This window comes from Falco cherrug, chromosome 8, assembly GCF_023634085.1.
Source record: "Falco cherrug isolate bFalChe1 chromosome 8, bFalChe1.pri, whole genome shotgun sequence".
In the NCBI taxonomy this organism is placed as follows: Eukaryota; Metazoa; Chordata; class Aves; order Falconiformes; family Falconidae; genus Falco; species Falco cherrug.
In genome coordinates this window covers 34,933,904-34,958,561 of record NC_073704.1, presented here as the reverse complement: position 1 = coordinate 34,958,561, position 24,658 = coordinate 34,933,904, and the positions used below count along the sequence as shown (strand labels likewise).

At 40.1% G+C, this 24,658-nt stretch overlaps 1 protein-coding gene across 1 annotated transcript in view; it reads left to right on the top strand.

Annotated features, from left to right (window-relative positions):
- ACTR3 (actin related protein 3) overlaps positions 1 to 15,231 on the top strand; it is a 32,803-nt gene extending 17,572 nt beyond the window's left edge. The window contains exons 3-12 of the mRNA XM_055718224.1: positions 4,110 to 4,234; positions 4,770 to 4,880; positions 6,441 to 6,536; positions 7,130 to 7,237; positions 9,351 to 9,494; positions 10,232 to 10,405; positions 11,166 to 11,258; positions 11,730 to 11,855; positions 13,818 to 13,901; positions 14,315 to 15,231. Of these exons, the coding sequence (XP_055574199.1) occupies positions 4,110 to 4,234; positions 4,770 to 4,880; positions 6,441 to 6,536; positions 7,130 to 7,237; positions 9,351 to 9,494; positions 10,232 to 10,405; positions 11,166 to 11,258; positions 11,730 to 11,855; positions 13,818 to 13,901; positions 14,315 to 14,410 (1,157 nt within the window). The 3' untranslated portion in view covers positions 14,411 to 15,231. The remainder of the gene's footprint in view (positions 1 to 4,109; positions 4,235 to 4,769; positions 4,881 to 6,440; positions 6,537 to 7,129; positions 7,238 to 9,350; positions 9,495 to 10,231; positions 10,406 to 11,165; positions 11,259 to 11,729; positions 11,856 to 13,817; positions 13,902 to 14,314) is intronic.
- Positions 15,232 to 24,658: the final 9,427 nt, after the last annotated feature.

The following is a 24,658-nucleotide window of genomic DNA, read 5'->3' as shown; positions in this document are numbered from 1 at the left end:
TGTTCAGGTTTGTTATGGATGCTCAGTTTAGAAAGATACATTCATTAAAATACTATGCTAATACTTGATGTGAAGTTAATTTGTTGGAAATTGAAATCATATTAAAATACAGTACCATGGCTACGTTTACTTTTTATAAAGTTTTTCCCGTATTGGTGATTTAATGGGTAAAACTTCAGTTGATTATAACTAGAAAAAAATTTAGAAATTGAATAGTTTAATATCTTTAGGGTTTAAAATGTTACACATGCGAGGTATTTTTCAGTATTACTGTGGTTATGATAATTCACTGTGTTTTGCAAAGAGAACACAAAAACATGTCACTTCTGTTTTTCCCCATGTAAAATTGCTTATTTATGTGCTCCCTGTTTTCTGAACTTTCTCCCACTTGAAGTGATAGGGCTCTGCTCTGGAGAGTGGAACTCGATTGGCTTCCTTTAGAAATGTTTCACCTTTTGACCTCCTATTTGTCATTGTTTTTATCTGTGCCAAAGTAATCACTTATTACATCCTGGTAAAAAGGCATAATTAGTACACCCAGTTTTCCTTGTAAATGGAACAGGAAAAGAGGTAGAACTAATGCTACCTAAGCATAGTTACTGTAAACTAGAACTTGGTAGTTCCAGTTCTCTGCTAATTTTCTAGAAAATATGCTTCAAAAAGCAATCTTCCTGGAAAGCTGAGGTTAATTCACTTAATGCATTCTCCTGTTTCCATACAAGTGAGAGAATTCTTTCAGTCTCTTCTATATTGTCTTCTAATACGTAGTTCTTAATTTGGTTTTCCAAATGAACTTTGTTTTGTTTGTCTCAGTGGCATATAAAATTTACTCTGCAGTCTTGTGTTTGACACAAAAACTAGTTTTAACATTAGATTTTAAAAGTTACCAAACCATTGCAGGAAACCTTGTATCGCTCTTTAAACTTTATAGCAGTCTTTAAAAGTGGATAAATGGTTATTTTATTTAATTTCAGATAAATGGAGCTTACATACTTTTTCTGAATCTTCAGATTTGGTTTATTTAATTGTAAAATCACTTTCCTGTTCCAAAAAAAAGAGAAGAGATAATCACGACACTTTAAGCAAAATCTGGGAATGAAATGACCTGTCAGACCATTAAGCAGAGAAATTTATATAACAGGGATGCTTGTTAAAGTACAAGAGAAAGTGGAGAAATGAGACTTTTTCACAGCTTTTTGATAGTATGGTGTATTTTTTTGTTTAAAAAAAAAAAAAGCACTCTAGATGCTCTGAGAGCTGAAATGGTCTTTGACTGCAATTCTCTTAATGAAACAGGTATTTTTCTTATTTGTACTGTAATCCAAGTTAGGTAGTTGCACTAACTGCATGAGTTTACATTTATTATCTGCCTCGAAATAAAATAGCACTGGTGTTATCCACATTAAGAGAAATGAAAACAGAGTATAGCAGTACCTAGTTTCAAAGTAAAATGTTACAAAAACCTGTGGATCTTTTCAGTGCACTTTGGTGGCTTTAAATTCCTTAAGACTGTCTTCAGTGGAAAAATGGTTTGGTTTCTCCTTTGACTTCCAGCGATGGTGGTTGTATTTTATCAATGTGATTGTGTGAAAAACATTTGCTGTCAAACAGGTTTGAGCAGCATTCCTTCTGCCTTTTTCATTTGCTGCTTATCTTATTCACTCCTGCTCTTAACAAATTTTTATCTCCTTATGTGTGTTCTTGATTTAATTCTGAATATGCTTCTGTAGAGATGATAAATACTTGCTTGAAAAATGAAATAAATGAGAATATATTGGGCCAGGTTTTTTTAAGAGACTTGGGGTCACCGCTTTCTTCCCAGGCTGCCTTTTAGATCTTAGCGGATTGTTAATTTTGCTTGATTTTTATTCATTTAATCCTTTTTTTCCTGCTATATGTTAAAATAGGAGTCAACTTCTTTCCATTATGCAGTATTTATCTTGGTTTACATGTTAGGTGGCCCTTTCTTTACTTTACTAGGTGGCCTTTTATTTTTAAAAGAAAAAAAGAAAAAGATAGCCTGAGTCGTGGTTAAGCACAAAAATGGATTTGATGCAAGTATGTCCTCTTTTTTTCTTAAGGCTCTTAATTCTTGTGCCAAGCAAACCAAAGGCAAATGCTGTGAGATACCGCTGGAGTGCTGCCCATCTTCAGACACTGCGGTAGCTTAGCTCTGGTTTCAGTAATATTTATTTCCCTATTCTATTTTCAGGATATAATCCTTGATTCAGGTTGTTTCCTTCTCATTTCTGATTTTCAAACCCATGACTGAACAGGTTAGTCCCAAGGCCAGCAAAATATTGAGAGTGTGCATCTTGTTTTAGGCTCGTAACAGTGTGAAACCGCTTTGACGTGAAAGTTTCTATAATCCAGTGGCAAGCGATGGTATTTTACTTGAAAATTCTTGAAGATAATGTGCATCTGGACAGAAAAAATTTCCCTAAATGTGTAAGCTCTGTAATGATGACCTGAAAAATACTTGGCAAGGTTCTTCTTGTCACTTGGCAGCAAATGCTGGCCTTGCGACATCTCCTTCCCTGCGATTTGAGCTTCTGCTTCTTATCGACCCCCCCATGCTATTCGACTTCCTCTCTGCTCTCCTGTAAGCTGCTACAGAAGTTGCAGGATGATTCAGTTTTCTTCCTGAGGAGCCCAAAATAATGCCTTCTGTTTTATCCTGTTCAGTCTTTCATAACGTTTAACTTTTTAGTTTCTCTGGCCACACAGCTCTGCTTCTGTTGTCCTTTATGGGAAGAGGAAGGAGAAGGATGGGGAGCATCAGTGAACTAACAGCGCTTTGCCCTAGTGTGCTATTGATTTCCAGTTCCTCTGACTCTGCTGCCCTGTGTCCGATGGGCTTGGGGCTGCAGCAGCTGGTTTTGTAGCTTTTTTTTTTTAATCTTAGTCGTGAGCAAACGGAACTTCTTCCTGAGGGTGAGAATTAGAAAAATAAATCTGCCTTTGACAGCTTTTAGATCGTGATCTTTGAATAATTGAGGCTGATGTTAATGCTGCTTATAGATATGAATTTACTCATTTAAGTAAAAGATTGCATTTAAAGGCAATTAGTAAGACCTGAAGGAAAAAAAACCAAACAACCAGCCGGTATTGCCGGGACAGCAGTCCTGGTAGCCAGGGGGCTGATGCAAAAGATGAGGGAAAGGAACATCTGTGTTCCTGTGAAAACTAATTGACGGTCCACCTTTCCAGGGTCTTGTGTTTAGCCTTAGCCAGTTTTTTTCTGATAAAACTTTTTGCTTTATTTATGATGAGTAATTATCTTGGAAGGAATAAATTGCCAAGATACAAGGTCTTAATTTTTGCTAGTTATTTCTTAAAGTGAAGGGGAGATTTATAGTCTTTCTTAAATGATATTCCTCATCCTATTCTTAATGATAGATAGGAATAGGTTTTAAAGGGAGAAATTAAATGTAGACTTTGTGAAAATCAGTTTTAAAGAATCTAAAGGTGCATCATGTGGCCACAAGAACTTCTGTCCTTTAAAAAACACTCCTTTTGTATCTGTCTGCTTTTTCTGTATGCCTTACCTTTTCTCCTACTCCTTCCTTCCTGCCTTTTGTACATGTTTTTTGCTTCTTCAATTGCTCTTCAGTCCCTTTTGTGTACCATATCACTTTCACAAGCCAAGAAATCAAACTGGTGCAAGTGAAGTAAAACATCCATTTATATAATGGCAACAAGATTTCTTTCTTGCTCTTTATACAACTTCTACAACTACATTCTTATTTTATTATTATTATTATTATTATTATTATTATTATTATTAGCTGAGTGTGCAGAAAATTAGCGTACTTGTTGAATAAAATTAAATCTGTAGGGATGCCCTATCTTTTTATTCTTTCTACATTTTATCTCCCTGATTGCATGTTGAATGTCTTAACAATTACATCTATATTTAGGTGTGTGTTGTGTTGCTTTATAAATCCTAATGATGTTTACCTACAGTTGGAATTCAAAATATCTGTGTTTTATTTAGCTTTTCTGTGCTTATGCCTGAAACAAAGAATGAATAATACAATGTGTTCCTGTTTTTGAATGTTTTTTTCAGTGTGGAATATATAATCTACAATATTTGTGTTCTGTTAAAGGTATTGCTATCAAAGAATCGGCAAAAGTGGTCGATCAAGCACAGAGGAGGGTTTTGAAAGGTGTTGATGATTTAGACTTCTTTATCGGGGATGAAGCAATAGAAAAACCAACTTATGCAACCAAGGTATTAAGAGAAACATTTAAAACAACTTTCCAGTACTCTTTAGAAAGCATCAGCTATACAGTAAACAGCTACTTAAGAATGCTTTTGAATTAACGTTAATCTTGTTTTCTTGTTAACTCTGTTTTAATGGAAAATAAGGTTTGTTGTTAGTTTTGTTGACTTTCAGGAGCCTGTGGGAATTTGGAAAATGGTAGGTGAAAACATATATATTCCTTTTGAAGTGAAGGGAGGCTGGGAGAGTGTTAAGCAGAAATACCACATTCTTTCATAGTCCATGGCATCTTCTATCAGCAACATCAGTCAGGATACTGGGATTGGGGAAACTGGTTTATTACAACCATTCTGTTGTACTGAGAAAAGTGCAATGTATTGTCTTTGCTATTTAAGGTTGGAATCTGAATTTTGAATAGGTGTCAGATCAGAACAAGGAAAACCTAATGCAAGGTTTCTTGCATACGTAGATAATTTGAAAACACAAATATTATTTTTTTTTTTCTTTTGGTTCCAATTATATTTTGATACTCCTCTGCAACAGTGGCCCATCCGCCATGGTATAGTTGAAGACTGGGACTTGATGGAGAGGTTTATGGAGCAAGTAATCTTTAAGTATCTAAGGGCAGAACCCGAGGATCATTATTTTCTTTTGGTAGGTAAAATTATGTCCTACTTAAGAAATCGCATATGACTAGTAAGAATGTTTGTGCTGATTTGTGTAATAATTCTTGAATGTGAATATGCTTAGCTTGAAAACTAAAGTAAATATAAATTACCCGGAACTTTCCTGACCTGGCTTATCCCATCCAGGTTCTTTAACTTTCTAAAGATGTCAGTGTCTGGGCTGCAAACTTCTTTCTATTCTCTTCTCTTCTCATTTTCCTGCAAATTGTGTCATCTTCATCACTTCTTTTCTATTATTTATCCACTGAATTCAATGATCTGCTTTACATTTTTGAGGCAAAAAGGTATGTGTGTATTTTGACTCTCCATAATTGCAATTATTTTTTTCTTTTGCAGTGCTGCCACCTGGATAATGTGTCTAGACAGTGAATTTTGTCTTTCATTTTCTGTGAAATCGAAAGGATTGATTGTCATATTTGGGCAGATTAGATCTGAATTAATATCAGTGTTGTTCTCAAGCATCTGCTATTCCTTAGTATTTATTTTAAATGTTGAAATAAGCAATTTGCTTTAGTGTGACATTTATATAACAAGTTTGGAATTAGAGGTGTTGGCCATACTTGTTAAAGAACATCTAATGTAACCGTTTTCTTGAGGCAGGTCTAATTAGGTCCAGTTGCTCAAGGCTGTGTGCAGCCAGGCTGTGAATATCTCCAAGGGTTAAGGTGCCATAACAGCTCTGGGTCTCTTTTCCACGATTTGGCCACCCTCATGTTACCTTTTTTCCCTTCTTAATACTTCCTTAGGATTTCCCATGTTTCACTTTGTCTCTATAGCCCTTAGTCAGTCACCTTTGTGAAGAGTCTGGCTCCTCCTTTTTACCCTTCTATTACGTAGTTGACGCAATGGAAGAGTGATAATTTTTTCTCAAATACTCTGTAGCACTATCTAAAATGCTGTTTCAGAGGAGAGACTTAATATTAAGTATATTTGTTATTTTAATGAAAATGATAGCATACTATCATTGTGTATTGTATGTTGTTGTTAATCTTCTCTGTTGAGTACGTTTCTACAGCTGATCATATCAATTTGTTTTATAGTTGATTGCCTTCTGAGGAAAACCAGTTTTTTTTCTTTAATGAATCACTGAGAAAATTTAAAAATAATTGTCATTTTTTAAAATGTGCTAAACTGCATCCTTTGACATGTTTACATTGATAGTCCTTGGTTCTTTCAAGTGTAATCAAAAGTTTTAAGCAGCTAACCAACCCACAAAAGGGGCCTTGGATGTAAATTCTTAAGTGGTAATTACTATAACATTTTTATTGCATTTCTGTTTTCACTCAAATAATCACGTTTTTGCAATGCAGTCTGCATAAGTTCTACTATTATCAGAGGCGTTTCTAGATTTTCTTAATTGCACCATTTGCCTTTAAAAGCACCCTTTGCACATAGCTATTTTTATACGCTATTCTTGTTGAATGACTCATCTTTCAAAACTTAGGATTTAATGGTATTTTTTGTTTTGTTTAAAAGTCAAGTGTTTGATTTTAATGTAAGTAAAACTTGGGGTTTTTTTGTCTCGCAGACTGAGCCTCCATTAAATACTCCCGAAAATAGAGAATATACTGCTGAAATCATGTTCGAGTCTTTCAATGTTCCAGGGCTATATATTGCTGTTCAGGTAAGGCAGTTCTGTTGAAAGTTAGAGCTACAGTATTTCTCCTTGAGCTAAAATTAGTTTCACTATGAGAACTGTATGAGTGGTGCTTGGAGTACTTTTAGGTGCTTCTCGTTAGCAGTTTCACCACTGTGTGTTTTTGATACGCATTGATTCTGTGGCCTGTTAGGTAGGGACTGTTCCTCTGTTACCCCTATAGAAGGCAGCCTATAAGGAGTAGAATATAATAGTTGTTGCATCATAAATAATAAAAAAACAAACTGAAAAGAAAAAAAAACCAAAACAAACCAACACACCACATCATAGTAAGGGTATTAGGCCAAGAATTGCATCCCTCTCAATATGAAGTAGCAAAAAAGATGTTTGATCATGGCTAAACAAGTGTTGGGCGGGAGTCAAAAACTACATTTATGGACTCTCCTTTTCATAAACTGTTGTGTACACCTATATAAATATTACTAAATCAGTTCTCATGCTGTAAATTATCATGAGGGTGTCATTCTGGGTGCTGTTGGGAGAGGCAATGGAAGGTGGGATCTGCAATGCAGTGCTGCTATTAAGATTTGGTTTTCACATATGTTTTTTTTTTTTACAAGGCTGTCCTTGCCTTAGCTGCATCTTGGACGTCAAGACAAGTAGGAGAACGAACACTGACTGGCACAGTTATAGACAGTGGTGATGGTGTCACTCATGTTATTCCTGTGGTAAGTATACATCAAAAATACAGAAACAATTTCACTGGGGAACAGCTTGTCCTGTAACTTTTCTGAAATTTACACCTACACAGGCTGAACTATAGCTAGGAATCTTCAGAGATGTCAGATAATTTCCAGGGTTGTGGGTATGGGTTTCTGTTTATTTCGTAGTGCAGTAACTCTCAAAGAACTTCTGTGCACCCTGAATTTGTCAGGGCATATTGCCTTTCAGTGACTTACCTTAAAAGGTGGCTTGTCAAGGCCACACTAAGTGATCAATGAAACTGTATTGCTTTAGCGTATTTCCAGTTTATTTTGCTGGTGAAAGCGAGTATGCTCTTCACAATAGTCCAAAAAGTTGGGAGTTTTTTTGTTCAGTTCATATATAAAATAAATAATAAAGAATATTTGAGGGCAGATGTAGTATGTTTACAGTTTTTCTCCACCTGTTGACCAACGTTTAGTAATATCCAATTGTGCATCAGTGATACAAGAAAAATGTTCTGACCTGACCTGGAAAAAAATTAACCCTGAGGTTAATTAATGTTGAAAATCTCTTCTGATGTATCAAGTTGCTTGCTAAAAATATGATCATACGATGTTTTATTAAATAATTAACATTTACAGCTGCAGTTTCTTAACTGTCAAATTACTGATTTTGCTGTAGGTGTGTATTTCCTTTCACAAAGTTACATATTTGAAATTCTGTAATTGGAATACTTCATAGTATTATTATTACCAGCCACTTGAAATAGATAACTCTCTGGCTGTCTTCCCTTGGGAAGTTAAATGAATATCTACACACCAGATACATTTTTCTTTTCAAAATGATGTTAGATTGTAATTTTAAAGTTTAAAATCTATACAAAGCTTTATCATGCCACAGTAACCTCAGTTTTTAAAATTGAGTTGTTATACCAAATAGTAGCATTGGTGGTGGTCAAACATATGCTGTGATGTAGCGATTTCTTACTAATCTTGGTGGAATACAGCGGCTAAATCTTTATTCAGTCCGTTCATCCAAGATGGCATATTTTTAATAAGATGAAGGAAACAATTGACATTTCAAACCTTCTATAGGTAAACTTATTTTAATTGTACTTAGTAGTTCAAATTGTCATTAAAACAGTTGAACATTGCCCGATTTGCAGGTTTGGTTTCTTTACCTGAAATAAAAGTAGAGTTATTCTATATTGCTTGAAGCATTAAGCTCTTTTCCAGAATGACATTTGCTTGATTTCTGGAATTTTTAAAGAAGTTGAACAAATTGACAGCAATAGTGTTCTGCTTTTGTAATAAAACAGATAAATAACAAACACTTACCTCTGTAGTGAAGCTAAGAATAGTGGTACGTTTTTTATGACTTTATTATTTTTTGTGTTAGAAAGAACTTTTTGTATGAACATAAGGCCCATATAGGAAACTTTGAGGATTTCATATTAGTGCAATATTTCGATTTATCTTTTTGGATGTAGCAGGTCTGGTGGGGTTGAAGGACAGTCTTGAACATTTTCGGTTTCTGCATTTAGACCAGATATTTTTAATGCCCTAATACTGGCTCCCAGGACAAGTGTGATTTAGAAGGGTAGACTGATGGATGAGTGTGGGCGAGTCTGATGTTCTAAGCACTCTCAATTAATGTGCTGAAATGATGCATTTTCTCCCTGCTTTCAGAAAATTAATTTTGGTTCATGTGGATTGTTAACGTCTTACATCAGTGGCTGTGACTGCAGAGCCACATCATTTATTCTAAAATAATATTTCACGATACAAGGTTCCTTGACCTTTTTGGTAAGAGTAACCTCATTTTGAAGAGAAAATAAAGGCCAAGGAATAGTGAGTATAGCTATTTGTCTGCCTTATGTACTAGTGACCTCTCTGTTCCTCCTAACCTTGTAAGAGTTATAAACCAATGCAAAGTGAAACACTTTTAACAGGTGAAATAAGGCTACTGAAGAATTGGGTTTCTGGTAATTAAATGAACCAGTCTTTAAAGGACTTAAGTCTCATAATCATAGGTAGCAAATAGGAGTTTAGACTCCATGTCTTTTTCTCTCCCTTCGTAGGCTTTGGTGAAAGAAGTTCTTATCAGTATCTTTCTCCCAATTAATTTTATTTACAGGCTGAAGGATACGTGATTGGCAGCTGTATCAAACACATTCCAATTGCTGGGCGAGATATAACATACTTCATTCAGCAGTTGCTGAGGGAGCGAGAAGTAGGAATTCCTCCTGAACAATCCTTGGAAACAGCTAAAGCAGTGAAGGTAATGTGAACATTGCAGATGTTAATGTTATGGTAGGTCAGAGCTTGATACCTATTTTTAAAAGATAACAATCTCTTAAAATCATTGCTCTTCCAAGTAAAGGCGCTGTGTTTCTAAATTATATAAAAATGTCTAAATAGTATAATAACATGAAATGTCTTAAACTTAAGGTACACTGTTGGGTCGTACTCATTTTGGCCTAGAATTTCACCCTTTACTTGTAGTCTCCCCTTTCTCATCCTCTCCCTTATTATTACTGTTATTATTATTGTAATATTCAGTAGGAAATGTTCTTGGTGGGATGTGTAATGTAAAGAGCTGTAATTATGCTTTTATTCTTTCTGAATGTTGGTATGTTCTTTTTTGTAGTACGAAGCTATTCTGAAAGACATTCAGCTGAAAGTACTCTTAAACCTTGTTTCTATGGCAATTCTTCAATATACTTTAGAACTCATTTCTCTCCATCTTAGAAGTTTAGAGGAAAAATAGAAGAGAAGTAATTTAGCTCAGCAAGATATGCTGCTTTCAGTGCTGCACAAGAATGATTTGTAGTAGCAGAGCCATTATCTAACTGTATACAGTAAATGTCAGTTCAGCCATTTTTGAGCCCTATTCTGTATCTGCCAATTTAAAACTCTTATTCTTAGAAGTTTAAATTACTACACTTTTTGTTAAAGTTCGTACCATCTTCTCTGCTATACTTAAGATACTTCTAACTGTACATATTCAATTTTCAGGAACGCTTTAGTTATGTTTGCCCTGACTTAGTAAAAGAATTTAACAAGTATGACACAGATGGTACAAAGTGGATTAAACAGTATACTGGAATTAATGCTATCTCAAAGAAAGAATTTACTATTGATGTTGGCTATGAGAGATTCCTGGGGCCAGAGATCTTCTTCCATCCTGAGGTAAGTGGGTTTGAATTGCCTACACTTTCTGGCATAGGTGCGTTTTAGATGGTAGCATGTAAATAGTATTTGCAAACTTGTAAAGAAGTAGTTATCCCAACTTCATTTATCCTTATTTCTAAACAGGTACCAACTATTGTAGTAAGTCAGCGTAGTTTTGATTCTTGACTGCTAGTGATCTTTGTACAAATACAGGTTGATACCTAAACAAAAGTACTATATTTGAATTTTTTTAAGCAAATGAATTACTGACCCCAGATCTTTTTCTTGCAATTCTTAAAAGAATTTCCAGGTCTCACCATGTTGTACCCTGTTCTCTTAGCTGTCTGTTGAAAAGTCAGCTTTCTAAATAAGCTGCCATTTTGCCTTTATATCCTCTGTCTTCTACTGTTGGGAAAAAATAAAAGGGAATAAAGCCTTCCCCCCTGCCCCCACTCCCTCTACATTCTGCTGTTGCAGGCTTTGTCGTGTTACACTGGTTTGCTGTAGTGCTCAGCATCTTGGAAGGGCAGGTATTCTTTGACCTGTTAACAGTTAACAAAAACTATCTAAGAGAATAGCTGGCAAAATAGATACTTTAGGTTTATTAGTCTTTCACACCTTTTATAAATGGCAGTAAAAACAGCTAACATAACTATTATGTTAGTTTTCATGATATCTCTAGTATAATAGGATGGATCTCCCCATTTTCTTTGTTCCCTTTCCTTTGCAATATGTGATCCTACATGTTGACTTATGTTGATTTTATTCTTGATTGTAGTTTGCTAATCCAGACTTTACGCAACCAATCTCAGAAGTAGTAGATGAAGTTATTCAGAATTGTCCTATTGATGTTAGACGTCCTCTGTATAAGGTCAGTTGCTATAATAAATTTTTTTAATACTTGTCTTAGAAGGATTGTACTTCATACTGAAATATGTATTTGAAACTATTTAAAAAACAACTAACAACAAAATCATTTTTCCAGAAGTGAGTCCATTGTGTAGATTGGTTTATGTTGTTCGCTTACACTTTTTCAGAATATGATGTTTCATTACTCAAACTCCTATGTAAAACAAAAATAAATAAGGGAAACATAAATCTGAGTGAAGGAAGTGTACAAAGATACAAATGGATCTTAAAGCACAGCCAATTTTCATGTCACATGGTCTTTGTGAATTGATATTCTGTCATGCTTAAGTGTTAGATAATTTAAAACTTAAAGTAAAAGCCTACCTGCTAACTGTAGTTTTTAAAACTACATTTAATATTTAGAATTTAAGAAATGGATAAAGCTGAGCACTTATTTTCAGACGTGGCTAATAATTTTTGTTACTCAAAACAGAATATTGTCCTCTCTGGAGGCTCAACCATGTTCAGGGACTTTGGTCGCCGTTTACAGCGAGACTTGAAAAGGACTGTTGACGCCAGACTGAAACTTAGCGAAGAACTTAGTGGTGGCAGACTGAAGGTTAGTTCTTGCAGCTAATGCGTTTAACAAGCATCTTTCTGTCCCTTGTTACCTGGAAAATGTGAAAATAACGTATTGCAATGATGATTTTGTTTGTTGAAATGTCTTTATTTTCATGTAGAGTTCTTATAGAAGCTTTTCAGAAATTCATATGTTGCAGAGGATTGTAGACTGGTATTGGAAAATATTTATATAATCTCTTCATTGTAGGAAGCTAGAGTGCTGTTTCCCCAGGTATGCACTTGTGCTGCCTGTCCCTTAGTATTCAGCTAAATCAGTCGCATCTAATGGAAGGATGGGACTCGTGCCTGTTACGTAAAAGCAGCTGGCCATTCCCCAGCTGCTCTTGTGCAAATCATCATCCTCAGTCTTTTGAACTTGAAAGATAATAAAAGAGATGGAGCAAGCTCATTGTTGAGCCACCTTGGGTAGTCATAGGACTGGAGCACTTGTCTTATGAGGAAAGGCTGAGGGAACTGGCTTGTTGAGAGAAGAGAAGGCTTTGGGAGTCCTAATAGCAGCCCCTCAGTATATGTGGGAAGGTTGAGAAAGTGGGACTATGCCCTTGACAGTACTCAAGGGGTGGGCATGTGAGAGACAGCAGATACAAATTGAGACAAAAGACATTCAGCTTGGATGAATGGAATGGAAAGGAAAAACTTTTTCGTTTTGAGGATGATTGGGCATTGGAACAGGCTGCATGGAGAGGTTGTGCGGTCTCCATTCCTGAACGTTTTTGAGATTTGGGTGATAAAACTTCCCCCGACCTCATAGCTGACTTCCTGCTTTGAGCAGGAGGCTGAATTAGAGACATGCTGGGGTCCTTTCCCACCTATATTACCCTATAATCCTATGAAGTGACTGTACTTCACTAAGCTGCATGATGCTTAATTTATGTTCTTTCCACTTTTGACCTCTGATCGAACGTCTGCATTTTTTATGTTGAGTCTGCATACATAAAAGATACCATCAGAGACAAAAATTACTTTGTGTTTTTTTTCCTTTTTAGGCAAGATTGAAGTGATTTTCCTCATTTATTTTTTAGTAGTTATCTAGCTAGATGAGCTCAAACAATCCTTAAAAAAAACCCCGTGTAGAGCTTCTTAATATGCTGTGTACACAACTCTGAAATTTCAGCTGTATGTGGTTCTCTGATTCAAGTAACCTAGTTTATTCTCAGTTCTGCTTACTAGACTTCCATCACTTACTAAGGAAGCAGGATATGAATAAGGAAATCTGCTGCAATTCTTCCTCCTTCAGAGTACTAGGCATTGCAAGTAATCACTGGCTTGAATTTTGCAAATGATATTACAAATTATTTCAAATTGTTCAGTTTTCAGCAGGTTCTATTGGAATAAACAAATTACTCTTTTTTTTGAAACTGTTATGTACGCTGACATTTTTGATAAGCACAAGTAAGGAATGAAGGTTTGTGTGGATATGGAGGGAAATGGGCTAACTGGAACAAAGGTAGTTTTAAAAAGCATGACTGTGACTGTATTGGTCCTAGATAAACTTTCAATCTGCCACAGATGCTTTGTTAAAATAATGGCATGAAACTTGGCTTTCTAAAGTGTGTGTTTTTTAAAGGGCTTAAGTAGTATGTGTCTGTTCTTGCAACTGCATAAATAGTCCCTCAAGAAATTCAGCAGAAAATAGAATGTGGATAACTGGAGAGGAACACTGTACCAGAGCTCTTGGGAGAAAATTGGTGTGAATGCAAGTATCTCTTAATGTCTGATAAAGTAGGTAACCGGCAATTTATAAGCACGAGCTATTTCTTAGTCTGGATTGTACAGGAGAAAATCTGATGCTGTAATTGCAAATTTACATACCCAGCATTTAAGAAAATAATTTGTGAAAAGTAAGCTTGGAGTATACACTCTTCTTAAAGACCTAATTTTTACCAGCAAAAGTGATTTTTAATGTATTCCTTTTGGATTTTTTTCCCCTCTTTTATAGCCTAAGCCCATTGATGTACAAGTCATTACACACCATATGCAAAGATACGCTGTTTGGTTTGGAGGATCAATGCTGGCTTCCACGGTAAGTTAGCTATAAAGCTGAGCATGCTTTAGTCATTCTGGCGATGCTTTTGGAGTTGTCATCTCTCCTTCACTTCATATTAACTGCGGTTGGGGGATTTGTGATAGGTCTCAGGTAGGAAATACGCCCTCCCCATCCCCTTTGAAGTTTTTGCATTAGACTTTAAAGATTTGAAAGAGCAAATGACTGCTGAATTACAGCTTTGTGTGGCTTGTTAAATAGTGCATTTTAGTTCTGTGGTGAAATACATTGTTTGCATTGGTGTTCACCCATGCATGATGTAATAGTAATTTCAGGACCTTCAAGTATTTGGTTTTCTTTTTCCATTTGCTACATAACTGTTGCTATTGTTCAAATAAGGTGTACGTACCATTGACAAATCTTTTTTTTTTTTTTTTCCCTTCCCTTTACAGCCTGAATTCTACCAAGTATGCCATACCAAAAAAGATTATGAAGAGATTGGTCCTAGCATCTGTCGTCACAACCCTGTGTTTGGAGTCATGTCTTAAAGCTGACCTCAGAGGGGTCAGGGATAGGGAGGTGGGGAGGAGGAAGAAGAGTCTTTCTGATAACTTGTTTGTCTGATGGCTGGTATTAAGATAACAAACATGACTTGACAATAAGTAAAAGACCAAACACAATTAAGCAGGATTATTTTAATAAGTGTCTCAACATGCGGATGTAGTGGAAAGCCAAAATGATCACATTTTTTCTTTAGATTGATTATTTGAACCTGTGTGTAACAAAACAAATAAGTGGATTTTAGTTCTTTCTGTGCCCTGATATTTTGTATATTAATGAATTATCCAAGATTTGACGGGATTTGATGGTGTGTAGATAGTCAGCTCTCTAATGCTTCCATTGTACCCTTTCATGGGTGCAATGCAGGAGCTTGTTTATATTTCATACTTTTTTATACTTTGAGGAAAAATATGAATTAAAGAAGCTGTATTATTTGAGGAAAAAAAAAATTACCAGTGACCAACTTGAAAGTAAATTTAAAAAACAAAAAAAGTCATGAGTCATGCAACTAGTTCTTGCAAATCATGACCAGTCTAAATCCTGGGTTCCATGCAGCGCGAGTGCTTTTGGAACTAAGAAGCTAGTATCTTGGATTAACTGATGCCTGCTAGTGCTTTCTGATTACTTGGTGCATTTTCATACTATCTCTTGCTTAAAAAAAGAAAAAAAAAAAAGTAAAGACAAGACTGTTGGACCAGTATTGCAGTTCTGTAGTGTCATTTCTAATTAAACCAAATAATCAGGTTATCAAAATTTGGTGTATTTAAAGCCTAACACCATTCCAATAAAGGCACAAAATTTCTTTTTATGTTTGTGTCAGACTTGTTAATCTTATTACATGGGAAGTTGTGAGCATGGGTTCCTACATATCCGCTGTGGCTTTTGAAGAGTAAGATTGATCTGTAAGGTAGAGATCATTATGTGCATTGTGTAAACTGAAGTGTGAGCGTTTTAGAACTGCAGTTTATATGTTCATCTAGATAGCACTTACCTATATAAACCTAACATCTCCTCCATTGTTAGGTTTGTTAATCTACTTTGTTCTGTAACTTTTTTCCCACCACTTTCTTTTGAGTCGTGGCATACAAGAGACAGCACTGCATTTTAAATCTCTGTGGTTTTTCTGAGAGAAAATACCATGTAGATAAAAATAAAGTGAAAACAATCTCTTTCTCATTCTTTCTAGGAAGAACGCTTCATATATTGAATGGAATTACTTAAAATTTCTGTTAATATTTGATGAAAGAAACCTCTTCTTCAGACACTTCTGAACTCACGAATGTAGTTAAGGTTGTTTACACAGAAGACCACAAGAGGGAGATCTCTTTGTTTCTTCTGAGTTGTAAAGGTGCTGCAGAGTTGGTTTTTTTTCCAGAGAAACTTACCAAGTGTCAGAGCTTCTAGTTGCTTCAAAGCATGATAGATGAGATTCCAAAACAAAGATAAATATGGGAAACTATTTTTACAGCAGGCATTATAAAACTTCACATGCTGGAATTGAATAGAACTTTGGTACAAACAAGAAAATGTTAAATAATGGTATTACAAAACTATTATTATCGACATCTCCCTATCAGTGAAAAAAAGTTTTTTTAGAGCTTTTCAAATAGTGACTTTTTTGAGTCAGAGCTGCTCACTGATTCATATGTAAGAAAGACCAGTAGGCAAATATGTGTAAAATGAAGAAGCTAATGTAAGCTGTGCTTTTCCAACGATCCTCTAGTTTGCAACTGTCATACCCTAGCGACTGGATTTCTTGATGCACTGCAATGACCTGAAGATAAGACAAGTTTTTTCCCCTCTAGAAACTAGAACCTTAGAAATTCACTTGAAAAAACTCAAAAAGTCTTGATAAACGGAGTGTAGTGAGGAAATGTAAAGAAAAGGAGTGAATACTGGTTCTTGTCACACACAGCTGTATGTAGATCTCTAGGATTATGTGCGGAGATGCACAGAATGTATAGGTGTGGAGGGCACGCCTCTTAGCTGAAGGACAGGCCTGGTCTGTATTCACTGAAAGCTGTACTGCAGCTGGCCCTAGATGTAATCGTAACTCTGGTTTGTGGATCTGCTGGAACCCAGATTGGGTGTGTGTTTCCCCCATTTCCTTTTGTTGTTGCATTCAGGCCTCTGTTGTTGCATCTTGGAGGAGCTGAGGCAGTCGGTGAAAAGGCACCAGCAGAATGCAGTTGATGTGCAAGGAGCCCAAGGGCTGGGGTGCAGGAGCCGAGTGAGTGGTCACGGGTGATTTGGGGAGGAGCTGAGAGACACTTGGGGGTGAGACTCCCTTTAAGCAAATCTGCTTTCCTACAGATCCTTTACAGGCTGTAATTTGTTGAGATGCCCTGGGCTTGGGTGCTGGGTGGGTGTGCTCTGCAAGCTGTCTGAATCAGAGTGGTGGCATCCAAATATCACAGTATGGTTTGGGTTGGAAGGGACCTTAAAGACCACCAAGTTCCAACCCCCTGCCATGGGCCGGGACACCTTCTACCAGACCAGGTTGCTCAGAGCCCCGTCCAGCCTGGTCTTGAGCACTGCCAGGGATGGGGCACCCACAGCTTCTCTGGGCAGGCTGTAAATATTCAGAATTTAGCTGTCCTTGGGTATGGTGTGTAAAAGAGGCAATTCTCATGTACTGTGTTTTGACAGCTGGGCTCTTGCAGGAGAGGGGAGGGAGAATAGAAAAAAACAGGCTGCATTGCGAGGGAACCATGTCCAACAGACTTGCTGCTTCAGGCAGCTGTGTTGGGTTGGTGTTTTACAGGAGTATGCACTGCCTCGTGGTGGGGAGCACTCCAGAGCTGGGCTGTATCTGGTGCAGTTGTAACTGGGTTAGCAGATCGTTGTGGTAAGTCAAGGAAACAAGCCAGCTCATATATGAGCTCTTCAATGGGAGGATGAGTTGACACTTGAGCAAGAAAGCTGTTGGTATGAGTGGGAGTTGCTGCCACTTGTGATACAAGATGGGTTTTGCATTCCAGCTGTATTCAATGCAGGAAGCTCAGGTGCCACCAGGGTTTTCATCATGAATTTGGTATGTTCAGGAGTAAGGCCAGGAGGTTGGTGGTTGTATTTTTCCTAGATTGGGGGATCCCTGCTGCCAAAACTGAATAAAAACAGCTAAGCAGCCCAGAACAGTGTAGTTTTAGGCACCTTCTGCGTAAAACTCTCTTATCCTGTGTACAGAACTAGAAGTCTTATGCTCCAAAGAGAAGCTGTGTTTGTTGCAGTGTTGTCTCAGCGATGGACCTCAGCGCTTGGAAGAGTTGGTATGTGTGACCTAAGTGCTGCTGAGCAGCCCATATGTTGTCTGACTTGCTTAGGTGAGACAGGTACAGTTTTATCCAGCTACGTGCATGTTAATCACAAGATCAGGGATGTCAGAGGTTAGTCTTTTGTTATACTTGTTTGTTCCAATATGTGTTCATCTTCCCATGGCTCCAAGAAAGTTGCTTCTATTAGTTATTTATGTAGAAGAGGAAGAAGGGGAAAGTACCCTTGTAGCTGTAATTTAAAGTGGTGTTAAGCTTCTCATAGGATGAAATAAGGGGGAGTCTTTGCAATGTGGTGGGTTTTGGTTTTGGTTGGGTTTTTTTGGTTGTTTTTTTTTTTTAATACTGTAGATACCATTTCAGAGAAGGTGTACAGCCATGGCTGATTTCTGGTGTGTTAGGGTACTATATGAGCAGCTCCTATTAATCACTTGGACTGAATGGAGTGGTCAGCACTTAAACACACAGATATGATACTCGGGCTTGCATGCTGGGAATAACTCTTTGGGAATGGTTCACATCAGTGTTCTGCACCTGTAACACCAGGTCTGACTTTGAGCTGCCATTGCTGGTGAGGTGGTGGAAGGGCTGAGCATCCCGTGGGTAGGTCATCCCAGGGATTGTGTAAAGCAGACATCGTACAGTGTGAATGAAAGGCAATTTCAGAAGAACCCTCTGCTCTCATTGAGTTTGTGCCTGCCATTGTTGCTCTGTGCTGGATTGGGTTTAAAGCATCCAAGAGGTTAATTGCAAAAGCAAGTGTTTAAATAAAAAATAAACGAACAAAAGGTTAGAATTAAATGATACTTTTTTTTCTCCTAAGGCTCGTTATTGGGCAGATTACATAAAGAAGGCAATTACAATTTGCACCTGTGTACAAATTTAGCTTCTTTTTTCTCTGTTTAAAAAATCCCAGCATCCCAAGAATACATAAAATCCTTTACCTGATCTCTCCATGTTTCTTTGAAACAAGTGAAATGGATAACCTGGCTGGGGATGGATGCAGCACACAGCTGTAAGTCCCTCCTCTCCCAGTGCCCAACCAGGGCGGAGCTGTGGCGGTGGGACAGGGTGGCTGACTGAGCTGGAAGCATCCAAAACACATGTAAAAATGTGAAGTGGCAAAATGGCTGTGTTGGTGTCCTTATTAATCACTAAATGAGCCACACAGTCACTGTGCTTATTCTGTAATGGAGGATTTAACAGGACTGATGGTAGGAAGCTACGTTTGGCCTGTCTAGGAGCCTGGCTGACAGAGTCCCCTGGGAGGCTGCCCTGAAGGGCAAAGGAGTCCAGGAAGGCTGGACGTTCTTCAGGAAGGAAATCTTAACGGTGCAGGAGCAAGGCCATCCCATGTGCCAGAAGATGAGCCGGTGGGGAAGACCACTGGCCTGGCTGAACAGAGCTTTGGCTGGAACTGGGGGGAGAAGGAGAGTTTATGGTCTTTGGAAGAAGGGGCAGCTGGAACTTGGGGGAGAAGGAGAGTTTATGGTCTTTGGAAGAAGGGGCAGGCAACGCTGGAGGGCTACAGGGATGTCGTGAGGTTGCACAGGGAGAAAATTAGAAGAGCCAAAGCCCAACTAAAACTTAATCTGGCTACTGCTGTAAAAGAAGGGTTTTTTAATTTTTTCTATAAAAACATTAGCAACAGGGCTAAGAAGAATCTCCATCCTGTACTGGATGCAGGGGGAAACATAGTGACAAAGGATGAGGAAAAGGCGGAGGTACCTAATGCCGCCTTTGCCTCAGTCTTTGATCGCGAGACCAGTTGTTCTCCAGGTACCAGCCCCTGCGCTGGAAGGCAGGGACGGGGAGCAGGATGAAGCCCCCGTAACCCCAGGGGAAATGGCCAGCGACCGGCTGCACCCCTCAGACACACACAGGTCTGTGGGGCCGGATGGGACCCACCCGAGGGTGCTGAGGGAGCTGGGTGAGCGCTCACCCCGCCGCTGCCAGCCACTTACCAGCAGCCCTGGCTCACCGGGGGGTCCCGGCAGGCTGGGGGTCAGCCAGGGTGACCCCACCGGCGGGAGGGGGGATCCGGGGAGCTGCAGGCCTGTCAGCCTGACCTCGGTGCCGGGGCAGGTGCCGGGGCAGAGCCCCCCGAGTGCCATCCCGCGGCACGTGCGGGACAGCCGGGGGATCCGGCCCAGCCGGCGCGGGGTTATGGAAGGCAGGTCCTGCCGGGGACCCCGATCTCCTCCTGTGACAGGGAGAGTCCCTCAGCGGGCGCGGGAGGGGCTGGGGGCTGTGCCTGGGCCTTCGTAAAGCCTTTGCCAGGGTCTCCCGCAGCATCTCCCGGAGGAACCGGCTGCCGTGGCTGGGGCGGGTGCATTCTGTGTCGGGTACGAGACCGGCCGGACGGCTGAGCCCAAGGAGCGGCGCCGAGTGCAGCGGAGTATGGCCCCGGCGCTGGGCCCCGGCGCGGCCGCCCCTCGGCCCCTGTGCCAGGTGCGGGCCCCTCAGCGCGGGGGGGACGTGGGGGGGTGGAGCGTGCCCAGAGCCGGGCAGGGGGCTGGGGAAGGGGCTGGGGCACGAGGCTGTGAGGAGCGGCTGGGGGAGCCGGGGGGGTTTGGCCCGGAGAGGGGGAGGCTGAGGGGAGACCTTATCGCCCCCTCGACTGCCCGGCAGGGGCTGTGGGCAGGGGGGGTCGGGCTCTTCTCCCAGGGAACGAGCCACAGGGCAGGGGGGACCGGCCTCGGGTTGCCCCAGGGGAGGCTGAGGTTGGAGACTGGGGAAAGTTTCTTCCCCGAAAGGGTGGTCAAGCCCTGGGACAGGCTGCCCGGGGAGGCGGTGGAATCCCATCCCTGGAAGTGTTTAAAAGCTGTGTAGGTGTGGCACTTAATGACATGGTTTAGTGGTGGGATTGGCAGTCCTGGGTTAACAGTTGGATTTAATGATCTTAAAGATCTTTTCCAGCCTAAACTATTCTATAAATGAGGCTCATACTTTCATTGTCCTGGTGACTGCTGGGTGACCTGATGCAGTGCTATTTCTACACAGAAGATGGCAAGGAACACTTAAAGGTGTCTCGCTGCCCTGCCTGAACTTGGCTCACTTTTCCAATCTCCAGGAGTTTAATTTTACTCCGCTAGACAAAGTAGGACTCCAGATTTAATTGGCTCTGTGTGGTTAAAAACTTGTATTTTCATGCAGCTGCACTGACAATACATCTAAGGTCACTGCCAAGTCAGTTTAGGCTCATCTCTTCATTTTGTGAGTGTGGCCCTGCTGCCAGCTGGCAGGATAGTACTGTTTAAGTTTACTGCCTGATAATCATGTCATTTTCCACATAGGATGAACATTTTGGCACATTTTTGCAGCAGTGAAATCAAGATAAATATATTTGTTGTTGTAATCACTTAGTTTATTTTTTATTATTTTCCTCTGCAGAAGCAAGTGCTGGAACGATCGGCTCAGAGTGCTGGGCGCCCTCCCTGGTATAGTATAAGCCTTCAAGTTTTCTATTTTAAACAGTACAGAGCTGCCCAGCTCCTGTGTGGATACTGCAGATGTCTCTTTCATCTCTTAAAAGTTTTATTACAAAACGTGATTACCAAATGGAAGGCACAGCCTGACCTGTGCTAGCTGTAGGTGTGGCTCTCCTGCACAAGAAGCAATGCCCTGTGTGTTTGGGTGTACTGCTCCTTGTGAATCGCCGTACCAGTGGGTAGATGGCAATTTCAGGAATTCCTTTCTCCCTACACCAGCTGCTTTTTCTGTATTATATAGATTGTATAAATTTTCTGCTAATTGTAGTGTGCGTTACTCATAGATATCATCCAGAAGTGGTGTTACTCCAACTGGCAAATACCTTTCTGCATCTTTCCTGAAGCTGGACTGGAGAGAGACCTGTGAATAATGTTTCGGATGGAGGTTCAAGATGTTTCCTAGGTTTTCTGTTTTACCACAGTGGTTTGGAAAGCCACCAGATAATCTGCTCTGATTCACAGTAACGTGCAGCGTGGCTGTAGTTTTTTCCCCAGACTTGCAAAGCTTTTAGTGTAAATGCATTTAATGCTGGAGAGAGACCCAGAGAATAACAACAGTAATGAGTTTATAGGAGCTGAAGATGTAATGCTTGATATAGAATGTGTAACAATGGTGTGGTTGAGAAAAGTTGTGGGGTTTTTCTTCTTCTTTTCATGAATTAAAAGAAAGATTAAGAAATTTGTATCATTTGAAAGACAGACTAGCACAAAGGAAGCTGTTTTCACTTCTCCAAAGCCCAGAAGAGGCCCTGCTTCAAGGGCATCCAGGACAAATCTTTTCTAACGCTCTGTTGAAGTTGTTCTGGTTTTTATAAATGAATGTTAACTGGAGCAGGGGCTTAAATGCATTTCTCCTTCCCAGCTAAATGCTCTCTGGCTGCTAAGCTGTATGTCAAATTTTCTCCCTCGTTCTATTGTTTGGGTGACTAATCCTGGGAGAAAGCTTTCACCTCATGATTTGGAGCCCAGGCTTGCATCTCCTTTGGTCTTGAATTGATAAATCTAATCTGTTTTTATCAGTGAACTGAGGGACTGGCTGTTCCTTCTGCCCTTCCCCAGCTGTCTGGGGTGAGTGGCTCCCTGTTCTGCTTGCTGCCTTCTGGGGCCTCAGCTTGGTACTGCCCGTGGGGATGGATGAACCTGGGCAGATTCTCGGGGACCCAAATTCCCACACAGGGCTGAATCTAAAAACTCAGGAGTGCAAGAGCAGTAACAACCCACAGCTACTGCATTCACTGCTACTGTCATTCCTCTGCTTGAGGAGTAAAATACATTGGTGGTGGGAGCAGCTTTGCAGTGCTGCCTCCATCTGCTGCTGGTACCCTGGCCTTACCTCCCATCCCTGAGCTGCAGAGCCCCGTGTAAACCTCCTCCTGTTCACACAGCTGGACCCTGTCCCTCCTGTGCCCTTCCAGCTAATCTCCATCCCCTTTTGGTAGCATACGCTGGATGCTGGTGCTCTCTGCTCTAAATCATTGCTGGAAGTTTAATGGTTTAGTGAGTCCTGGTAGCCTCAGATGGGGGCTTTGCCAAACCCTTGGCAGGTCTGCACTGTTCATTGTTAGGGCAGTTTAGTGTGTTTTACTTGTTGAAATGTTCCAAGTGAAGGCACGTTCACTCATTAAATAAATGTGAAGTTCAGAATAAAATAAGATGTCCTCTTGATGTCCTTTCAGAAGGAATCTTGTAGACATGGGCTCAGTACTCTGCACAGCATAGAGTTATCATCTTTATGAGAGCTATTCTTGATGTATGGGTGTCTAAAATATAGTGATTGAAGGTGATGACAGTCTGGCTCTTCTGAAGTTGCTGTATTTCCTGAGCTGTGCTTGGTGTCCAGGGAAGGAGACATTTCTAAATTGGCTTGAGTTGGGAAAGCAAAAATGTCCAGTTGTCCAGCTTTGCGTATCGGAGCAGGTGTACCAAGAAATCTCTCCAGCCCTCCCTTGAGGCACAGCCCTAAGACTGGGCGCTGCTGCCCACGGCACAGCATGGGGTCTGTCAGCAGCAGCTCTGGTCTGAGATGAAGCCCTGAAACCCTCCATTCTTCAAGGTGGTGTTTAGTTTTGGTTTGTTTTTATTGTTTTCTACAACTTCCAAATCCTGGGATTTAGCCAGACTCTGTTAATGGTGAAAAGTAACAAAAGTTGTGCTCCAAAGAATAATAACTAACAAATAACAAATATGAAGCATCTGGTAGAACTCCAAGGAAGGCAGAAAATAAGGAAGATGCAAGAGTGTTATAATGCAGATTTACTGCTGAAACATCATGGGGATGGGAGATGGACAAATGGCCTTATTGCGGCATGACTGCGCTTACATATATATGTTTACTAGTTACAGTTGTCTGAGAAGGCTTTGCCTGGCGTGAATTTGCAGGCATGATACAGTCAAGGTTTCACACTTAGCCACAGGATGGCACTTTCCCACAAGAAATCCTGCATAGCTGCAGTCTGGAAAAACCTTTGGCACAACCTGCCTGGAAAAAAAGCATCTAACTGAGAGCATGTGATGGCAAACCTTCATGGAAAGGCTGATGCCTTCTAGTCATAACAAAGTGAGGAAGGTTAGAGCCTTGTCTTCCTATTTTGGAGCCACTAAATCTGTCTCCCTGCAGATGCCGGTGCTCAGACACCTGCACAATGCTCAAGCCAACAGAAGCGGTGTGAGATTACCTATGGACTCTAAGCTGGACCAAGTCCCTCAGAGCAGGGGGCGTCACAGATGCATTGGAGGGGAATCAGTGTAGGGGGAAATGGGAAATGTCACATGCAATATGTGAAGCCACTTCAGGCAATAACTATGAGGAGGTTTTTGTACTTTCATCGCAATTCACTTCTGAATTAATTCAGCCTTTCCTTGCACCTGGTCATAGGGAGTGCACAGGAGACAGCCTGGGGATGCTGTGGGCAATGCCAATGTCTTCTAAGACCTGATAAAGCCAGGCAGAGCTCTGCTCTATCAGAGTCTTGATAGAGATTTGTGGTAAGTAGGTGCCATTAGTGTGTCATCCACGAAGTGTAGATAATGGTAATATTACCCTAATATGATGATACTTGCCAGGGATGTCACAGCAATGTTGTCAGTATAGCCTGTCAGGCTTTTCTGAGCAAAATGTGCTTTTACCTGAGAGCTGGTTTGTAAAAGAGTAATGTTTTTGCAGAAGTTTACCATCAGCATGATATTTTCATCAGGAATGCTTTTCTGGTACTTGATGAAATTTCCTGCCAGCATCTGTCCTCAGCACAGCCCCTGGCCTGAGGGTGGGTTAGGGCACTCCTGGGCCCAGATCCTGACCCCATGCTTCTTAATTCAGGCTGAGGAGCAACGGTGGGGAACCTGTCATTTCTGCTTTGATTCTGTTTCTGCCTAAATATCTTCTCTGAATGCCTGAGAAGTTTTGTGGGGCAGCTGTGAGGCTTCCCAGGTTTGCACAGGCTGCAGAGAGTCTCCTTGTCTTGCAGGCAGGGTG